Source organism: Belonocnema kinseyi, chromosome 3 (assembly GCF_010883055.1).
Source record: "Belonocnema kinseyi isolate 2016_QV_RU_SX_M_011 chromosome 3, B_treatae_v1, whole genome shotgun sequence".
NCBI lineage: Eukaryota > Metazoa > Arthropoda > Insecta > Hymenoptera > Cynipidae > Belonocnema > Belonocnema kinseyi.
This window is the reverse complement of record NC_046659.1, coordinates 157,590,245-157,600,428: the sequence shown is the minus strand read 5'-3', so window position 1 is coordinate 157,600,428 and position 10,184 is coordinate 157,590,245. Positions and strand designations below refer to the sequence as shown.

At 24.9% G+C, this 10,184-nt stretch overlaps 1 protein-coding gene across 2 annotated transcripts in view; it reads right to left on the bottom strand.

Moving 5' to 3' along the window:
• Nucleotides 1-4,833: 4,833 nt before the first annotated feature.
• The window catches only part of LOC117170394 (twist-related protein), a 15,020-nt gene continuing 9,669 nt past the window's right edge, over nt 4,834-10,184 (bottom strand). For both annotated transcript variants that reach the window (XM_033357162.1, XM_033357163.1), the window contains exon 3: nt 4,834-5,164. In XM_033357162.1, the coding sequence (XP_033213053.1) occupies nt 4,961-5,164 (204 nt within the window). In that variant the 3' untranslated portion in view covers nt 4,834-4,960. The remainder of the gene's footprint in view (nt 5,165-10,184) is intronic.

The window sequence follows — 10,184 nt, the reverse complement described above, 5'->3', positions numbered from 1 at the left end:
GCTAGAAAATATCAATTTTCAATGAAAAAAATATCAATTTTCAACCCAAAATGAAGTAGTTACATATTTAATTAAAAACATTAATTGTCAACTAAATAAAATGAATGTAAAAAAATTTTCAAAAAAGTAGTTCAATTTTGAACTAATTAGTTAAATTTCTGACAAAAAAATGACTTTAACAAAATAGTAGTATTATCTACAAAATAATAAAATATTCAACTTTAGCGCTCTGGAGACAAAGAGGGAGTCAAATTCAATAATACAGAATAAAAAATCAATTTCATTTTTTCTTTCTTTCATTTTTGGATATCTGTTTATTTTTAGAGCATAAATGTGTGTAGGAAATAAAAAAGTCGTATTTCCATTTTTTCCCCTTGTCAAACTGCCGGAAGCTTCAATGTATATATGTTGTTATAAAAAATGTCAAACTTTCCGGTCATGGCGAAGAGAGTGTTTAACCATGGAACTTGATATATTATTTTAGCTTCGGATTCACACAAAAGGTCCTTTGTTTTGTTTATTTTACTTGGTACTCCTTATCCTCCTCGCATTTCCAGATATTCTTTCTTCCTTCCTGTATCTTGTCTTACAGCCTCAAATCCCAATTAGTTTTTTTTTTTTTTAACGGGAAATATTTTCAAGCTAAGAATATTCCTTATAAAAATTAATATTGGCCTATTGAAATACAAAAGTTGCGAATCACTAAATCTATACAAAAAAATTGCTTTTTTTTTAGAAAAAAAATTGTACCATATTTAGATATTCAGATGCCTGTGAAAATTTAACACGTATTTCCCAAAAAAAAACTTTTTTTTAAATTTCATTCAGCGTCATAAATATTAGGTGAATCGAGCTAAAATTTAACATTTCTACTCGCAATTAGCTATAGAATATGAATGTATAATTATTTTTTAAATAACACCCCCATAAGTCTATTTTATAGAAACCCAAAAAAACCTCATACGTGCAAAATTAGGTTTTGTAAGTTTTTGGCACTAATTATGATGGTTTGCGGTTCCTTGGATAAAAATTGTTTTTAGTACATAAAATACGATTTTCGAAAAATAATTAGATTTTTACATGAATTCTTTAAACATTTTGTTATTGTTTTTAGCAATTTGCTCTTAGAATAGATTGAGAAAGTCGCGGTTTTTTTCAAATTCTTTAACTTATTTTGAATTTTTCAGTTCAATTTGGGCACTAATGAATTATATTTATCGTAAATGATTGTTTATACAATTCATTAGCATTTATAACAATATTCGCTTAGATTAATGCTAGAAAGTTGCAGTTTTTTATCAAATTTTCCAATTATTGGTCACTTTTCAAATAGAGTGAGATAATAATTAATTCAAGTTAGCAAACATTTTTTTAATCAATTCATTTTTTTAAATATTCTCTTTAAATAATATTAGAAAAGTGCGTTTTTTTAGAAATTTTCAACTGTTTATCTATTTTTCACTTAAAAGGAGGTAAAAATAATGCAATTTAACGAACATAATTATTTAAAGAAATTATTGGTGCTCCTAAAATAATGCTAGAAAGTTGGCAGCTTCTGTTTATTATTTACTAATAATTTATTTATAACTAGATAGCAAAAAATTACATATTTAAAAAAACACAACTTTCTATAGCAATTATACTAAAGAAGATAGTTATGAACAGTAATCAATTATTTAAACAATTGTATTTCTTAAATTACATTAATTATTTTCCCACGAAGTAAAAAGTTAATACAAAAAGTTTGGAACTTTCAGAGTAAAATATCTACCATTTCTATGAGAGAAGATAGTAATAAACAATAATAGTTTGTTTATACGATTCTCTTTGTTAAATTTCATTAGTTTTTATCTTGCCTTATGTAAAAAATGGACAAAAAGTTGAAAATTTCAGTAAATAATCCAACTTTTCACAATTACTAGAAGAGAAGATAATAATAACAATAAATAATAACAATAAGAATTTGTTTAAAAGTTGACAAAAAGTGGAAAATAAAAAAATGCAACTTTCTAGCATTATTCTCAAATAATATTATTACAAGTAATAATAAATTGTTTAAACCATTTTTTCCATTCAATTAAGATGATTTTTGCTTTGCTATAACTGCAAAGCTGAAAATCAGTAGAATAATTTGAAAAAACACGCGAATTTCTAACTATATTCTAAGAGACGTTTTTTTTTAATTTATATAAACATATAATTATCAGTAGAAATTAGTATTGTATGTATGCTAATTATGACTAATAATAAATTTTTTAATATCATAATGATCAGTAATTTCAATAGTTTTAATAATTTTATTAAAGAATGTTAGAATATATTTATAATTAAGACTTTTTTGCGGTTTAGAAAAAATATAGGTTATTTTTAATACATAAAATACTAATCTGTACTTATAATCAAATTTTAAAAAAATTGTTTAAACAATTAATTATTATTCATAGCAAATTTCTTACAAAGTTGCGATTGTTTAAGAATTTTAAAACTTATTTTCGAGTTTTCATTTAAAGCGAGGACATAATTAATTAAATTGAACAAGAATAATTGTTTAAATCATTTTATTAATATTTAGAACACTATTGTGTTATAAAACTTTTAGAATGTTACGTTTCTTATTTAATTTCACACTTTTTTCCCATTATAATTTTTGTGATGTACTTAATAATTAAAGTGGACGAAAAAAATTGTTTAAACAATTTCTTCTATGATATCCTCTTTGAATAATGTCAGAAGGTTGCGGTTTTTTTAGAATATTCTTCCTGACCAATTTTTTCTAAATGTAAAATAATAGTTCCTGTAATTTATGAAACATAATTGCTTAAACAACTTATTATTTAAAACTATCATCTAGTACAGTAATGCTAGTTAGATGCAGTTTTTTTCTTAAATTTGAAACTTTTTGTCCACTTTCCACTAAGAAAGGTAATAAATACTGCAAGTTAACTAACATAATTATTTAAACAATCGATTATTGTTTTATATTTTTTTAGAGAAATAATTAAATGTTCCTTTTTTCTGAAATTTTCAATTTTGTTCTGCTTTTTAATTGGAAGGAGGTAATAATTATTTTAAAAAGTTTGAAAATAATTGTTTAAACAATTTATTCATGTTTATAACAATCTTCTCTTTTACTAATGCTATAAAGTCGCATTTTTTAATGTTTAACTAGCTTTCCAATTTTAGGTTACAGTAAGTTATAAATCATAACAATTCCATCAAATTTCAAAATAAGTTGATAAATTTTATGACTTTTTTAAACAAATTTAATCAACAAATGCATTAATGAGTATTTGTTTACAGAAAAACTCATTTTTTTCTATGTAAACTTTTTTAATTACGAGTTTCATGTTTAGTTTCGATTTCAGACTTTTAATTTAGATTTTCATAATAAATTTGGCAACATTCATGATGAGTTGATAAAGTTTATGATTTTTAAAAACAAACTTAGCAAACAAATGCAATATTCACGCATCTGTGAACGGAACAATTCGTTTTTTTCATTTCAGTAATTTTTATGGGGAACTTCATGATGATTTCAACAAAATTCACAATTGGTTGATAAATTTAATTTTTTTTTAACAAATTCAATAAACAAATGCATTATTCGGGCATCTTTCAATGGAAATTTTTTTTTCGATATCCTAATTTTAAAAAGGTGGCATAGAAGAAAACGAATTTTTCTGTAGAGAAATGCCTGATTAATGCATTTTTTTATTAAATTTCTTTAAATAAATTATAAAATTTATAAACTTATTATGAATGTTGCTGAAATTCTAATAAAGTTCCTAACTAGAAGACTGGCATTGAAACCCCCGAAATTTTCTTCTGACAAATGCCCGAATAATGTATTTTTTAATTGAATTTGTTTTTGAAAAATCATACGATTAATCTACAAATTATGAATTTTTCTAAAATTATCATAAAGTTCTTAATTTATAAAAATCTACACCGAAAGAAAAACGAACTTTTCTGTCGAAAAATGCCTGATTAATGAATTTGTTTATTACATTTTTTTATGAATTCAAGAATTATCATCTAAGAAAACATTTTTTATTATGAAATTGTTTCCGTTTAAATTTCTTGCAATATAACTTGAAAAAACGTATAATTATGGAAAATCGTAAAAAACATTTTTTTAACCAATAATTTGTTTATAAACATTTTTTTTTGTTTAATCTATAATATTGTAAAATCTTCAGCTAATGTTACTCTATGAAACTTAGATGATTTCAACTATTTTCCTGTTACTGACAAGCACCGGGAACGTCATAGATAAAATGGCCATTTTTCCGTCATATTTGTTTATTTATAAAAAAATAAAAAACCTAATTGAAAAATCGGGCTCGACATCACTATAAAAAAAAATAGATTTATTTTTTTGTGGATGCGAAAGAATTTTGAGGCTATGTGCATGAAAATTGGGGGGAAAAATTCCAATCCATTTTTGAACCATCCTACTGTCCACCTATTCCACACAGACCTAAGACATTTATAATAAAAAATTTAACATTTTTGAACATTCATACATTTATTTTCACACAGTAAAAAAATTTTTTACATTATTTTATACCAATATATTGCATATATATGTTAATGAAATGCAAAAATAACTTAAAAATTAATGACTTTTGATTCAAAATTTGATAAAAATATTATTTAATTATAAGTTAGTGGCAATATTATATTACAGAATAATAATAATAATAATAATAATAATAATAACTAGAATTGCGGTTACATGATTGAAATAACTATCGCAATCGTACTATCAGAATAAATAACATATTTTCTCAAAGTCAGACTGTGCGTTATTTTATAAATAAGGTATATCAAATCTATGACTCTTTTAAATAAATATAGGTTCCTAATTATTTTCACGTAAAATATATAAAGCGATAGATTTTTTTGGCGCGATCTATTTGGCAGAATTATTTGATTTCGGTTTTCGATTCGCGGCTGGTCAGTAGTTCGAAATATGTGAATCGTGATTATCGCACCTCAATAGACTTTGATGATCCAAATGATGGAGGTTTTGTTGTCTCTGAGGATTTTGATGACTCTGGTACTCTGGTATTCTCGGAGAAATTGACGAACTGGATGACATATCACAATCGCCATTCGTCATAATTGGTATACCAGCACTTTGAATTGCAAATGGCCATGACTGAAAGGTTAATAAATTTTCATTGGTACTAGATCATTAGCCTTATCTTAAAAGCAAACTCGGTTCATTTTCCAACATTTTCTGATAGATTTTATAAATAAACTTGTATGATTTGAAAACGTTCACCAAACTCTCGGTTTCTGTCCCCCCGGTCTGGGTCTTCCTAGAACTATTGGCCCACGCAGTTTCTCATATCGCGAGGCGAGAGACGGTTGTGATTCTTGTCTGAAAAACATCAACAGCGCAACGAAAAGGCGCAGTGCGCGGGTACTCAATAACGTGCATTGCGCAATATTATGTATTCCAGTTAGAAATGGTTCAGACGGCCCTGACAACCCCAGTCACTGGGCTAAAACCGAGAGTTTGGTGTATATGATATAAGAAAAATTCTTAATCATGGGGAGAAAATTCTGGTAAATTGAATATGAATGACAAAAATTTTTTCAACTGCTTACAATTTTTTTTAAATTAAGAATTTACAGGCTATCGCAATTCGCGAATAGGAACAAAACAACCTTCTTTGGTTCAAAGTTCAGCTACTTAATTAAAAGTGGGACTACTTTGTTACAAATTCATTTTTTCGGTTGATGATTCATGATATTAGTTGAAAACTTTTTTGTTACCAAAATTTCAATTTTTTGTTGTAAATTAATTTTTTTAGCTGAAAATTTAATTATTTAATTTTTGTCAAAAATGTATCTGTTCGATAGAAATTTAATCTTCTTCTTTATAAATTCATGTTTTTGATCTGCAATTTAACCAGATTGTGAAAAATTGAAATTTTCTTATTGAAAATTGATTTTTTAACTACAAATTTAACTTCCATTTTTGGTCAAAAATTTATCTTTTTTGGTTTAAGTTTAATCTTCTTCGTTAAAAAATCATCTATTCAGTTAAAAATCAAACTATTTAAACAAATGAAATTTATTTAAATATTTTCCATTTCGAAAATTCGTTTTTCCTCCTAAAAATTATTACTGTTAGTCTAGTGGAATATTAATTAACGTTGGTTCATTAATTTTTAATTGTTTAAAAAAATGGAATTTGTTTACATAATTTCGATTCAAATTTTTTTAAATAATTTTTTTGTTGTTGAAAATTTGTTTTTTTTCTATTTCAAATTGTTACTATTAGTCTAGTGAAATATTCATAAATATTGGTTCATTAATTTTTAATTATGTAAATAAATTCCATTTGTTTAAAAAGTTTTTTTTTTGTAAAAATTCATCGAACCGGCATTTTGTTATCGTTAATGACATAAATTTATTTTAAAAGATTTTCTAATTGTATAAACAAAAAATTAGTAAGATCTAAGATGTAAATATAAAATTAATAAATATACTACCTTGATTATCATTATTAGTAGAAAATAAATACTAATTTGTTGTTTCAACAATTAAAAAATATTAGAAAATAAATTCATGTTATATAATAAAAATAAACTGCCAGTTCAACACACTTTTGAAAAAAACGACATTTTTCACGCAAATGGGATTTGTTTAAACAATTTAAAATTAATTAACCAATGTTGTTAAGTATTCCACTACATCAATAGCAATAATTTTTATTCAAAACAAATACAAAAAAATAAAATTAATCAAAAAATGTTGATAAATATTCCACTAAAGATATATTAACAATTTTTAATTAAAGAAATTATTTAAACAGATTCTATTTTTTTCAAACAATTGGAAAGTAATGAACGAATGTAAATGAATATTCCACTAGAGCAATAGTAATAATTTTCGAGGAAAAAAAAAATTTTCGAAAAAAGTTGTTCAAATTGCATTTACTTAAACAATGAAAAATTAATGAACCAATGTCAATAAATATTTCACTAGACTAATAGTAATAACTTTTAGGGGAAAAGAAGAATTTTCGAAACAAAATTATTTAGACAAATTCCATTTGTTTGAATAATTTAACATTAGTTAACAAATTATAATAAATATTAGGAGGAAAAAAACAAATTAGGGAATTTCTTTTTCGGATTTGGAATAAAATGGAGGGATTGCTGCCCACTATCATGCAAACAAATTTTGCCATGCATTTTTGGACCAACCTACTGCACACCCAGGGCACCATCAAAAGGTTAATATTTTTGCTATAAAATTTAACTGTATTGTTGAAAATTCGTTTTTTTTTTGTTTGCTGTTGAAAATTTAACTACAAGTTTAAAAATTCCTTCAAAATTTCATATTGTGGTTGAAAATTCCCTTAAATATTCATATTTTGGTTGAATATTAATATATTCTGCTTAAATTAAACTTTTTCGTTAGGAAATTCATTTTCTTGATTGAAAATTCATTTCTTTCATTGAAAATCTTTTTTTATTCGAAATTTATGTTTAAACTGAAAATATAACTATTTCGTTTTTTATCAAAAATGTATATTTTTTCACATAAATTTAATCTTCTTGATTACAATAATAATTAAGCAAACATTTATTTTTAAAATTAATATTTTTTGGTAGAGAATTAATCGTATTGATTGAAAATTCAACTACTGGGTTAAGGCAATATGTGCGTAACCTCAATATTTTTGTTTACATTTTTTTTTTTAAACCCAAATTACCATTTTTTCCATAATTATACAAATTGAGGACCAGATAAACGTTTCTAAGTGCTTCTTATTTAGTTTCCCAAATTTTCAACTAGATGTCGCGTTTCGTGTGCACATAAGTTGGATTTGAAAAAAGTGGGAAAAAATGTTGCCGTTAAAAGTAATTTTTTCGGTTAATGATTCATCATTTTAGTTGCAAACGCTTCCTTTTTTAAATTAATTTTTTTGACTAAAAATGTAACTATTCAATTTTTGTTAGCAAATCAATTTTTAGTGAAAAATTCACTTCTCGTCTTTTTTTAATTGAATATTCAATCATTTTTATAGAAAACGCATATTTTTTGGTTGTAAATAAAATTTTTTTATCAAAAATTCCACTTTTTGGGTTGTAAATTAGTTTTTTTCGATTAAAGATTCAGATAATTTGTTGAAAAGTCTTATTTTTTTTATTTAATTCAACTGCTTATGATCGAAAATTAAAATGTTTTTGAGTCGAAAAATCAACTATTCAATGTTTTGTTGAGAAATCATTTCCTTCTATCGAAAATTCATCAGTTTCATTAAAAAATTAACTATTTTATTGAATAAGACCTTTTTCTTAGTTGAAAATTAATTACCATAACTAAAAATGTAATACTTCCATGTTTTGTTCCAAATTTATCTTTTTTGAGTGAGTTCTGATTTTCAAAAATAATTATTTCAATTTAAATAATGCAATAAAAATATTGATATTGGTATTGAAATATTAATTCTGAAGAACATGTCCGACTTTTTCAAAATAATAACATTTTACAATAATACATTGAATACAATACATTGAACCAGAATTCATAATTATATGTGTGAATTTGACAACATTCCTTCCTTCCACAAATTGGCTCCCACAAAACTTAAAATATGATACTTAATAATAAAAATAGGACTTAAGTTTTGCTCGAATTGAAACAAAAAAAAACTTTTTAGGCCGGTAGCTAAACATGTATCTTTAAAAATAACTGCCAGATTTTATAAATTATACAGTACTTTTCATAAATTTTATAAAAAAATAGTTGAATTATCAACAAAATTTCTACCCAAAAAGAGGACTTTTCCACCAGATACATGAATTTTCTATCAAATATTTGAATTTTTAACTTATACCATACATACGACAAAGCTTCAACCAAAAATGGAAGTTAAATTTTCAGATAAAAACTCTGAAAAAAAAATTTAACAGAAAAAAACGAATTTTCAACCAAAAAGATGAATTTTCGACCAAGACGATCAATGTCCTGTAAAAAAAAAATGAATTTCCAACTTATCCAATATACAGGATAAAATTTTAAGCAAACATGGAATAGGTAAATTTGCAGTTAAAAATTAATTTAAAAACCTAAATTTGCAACAAAGATGTACAACTTTTAACCAAAAAATGAAGTTTGGACCATAAAGATTAATATTCTACCAAAAAAGACGAGTTTTGAACAAAGTACATGATTTTTCAACAAAAAATTAATTTTTCTATCAAATAGATTTATTTTTTACTAAATTGTTGAATTTTAAAGTCATTCACACACTTCTATCCGGACAATTGCTTAGGAAATTGTATTAAGACATTTTTACATTAAATAACGTTTAAGTAAATGAGTATTAATATTTCCGAAATTGTTAGAATGACAAAGCTTTCTCTATCAGTAAGCAAAAAAAAATTAACTTTTGAATAAAGACGATGTCAACTAAGAAAATTAAATTTCTATTAAGAAAGACGAATCTTCAAGAGAATACATGAACTTTCAACCATTAAGTTGAATTTTTATCTAAAAGAGATAAATTTTCAATCAAATAGTTAAATTTTCAAATGAATAAGATCGATGTTTAACTAAAAATGGAATAGTTAAATTGTCAGTTTAAAAAATTTATTTTTACCCAAACATGAAAGGAATTTTTATCAAAATAGTAAAATGTCAATCCAAACAGATGAACCTTCAATTTAAAAAATTAATTTTTTAACAAAGTACTTGAATTTGTGATAAAACAGATAACTTTTTACAATATAGTTGCATTTTTAGGAAAGTAATTAAATTTCTAACCAAATAATAGAATTTTTAAGAAAGCGAAATGAATTGCGAACTAAACCTAGCCGAAAGTTCCTGTACAGGTATCCTAGGAGGATCCTGCACATGATCCTGTACACGGTCCTCCACACTGACCCGTGTAGGTAATTTTGACGGTACCTGTGCTGAAATTTGGCGAAGAAAACTGTACATGATCCTGCAAAGGAACCAGCACCGACAAAGGAATCTTTGAATGATCCTGTACAGATTGCTGTATAGGTTGGATGGGAAAGCTCATATCGCTTACAGCTTTGCAGGTTCATGTATAGGATCCTGAACGCAAGAGCCTGTACATGAATCCATGCATGATGCAGGATCCTCCGAGGTACCTGTACACGAATTTTCAACTGGCAAAATATAACAGT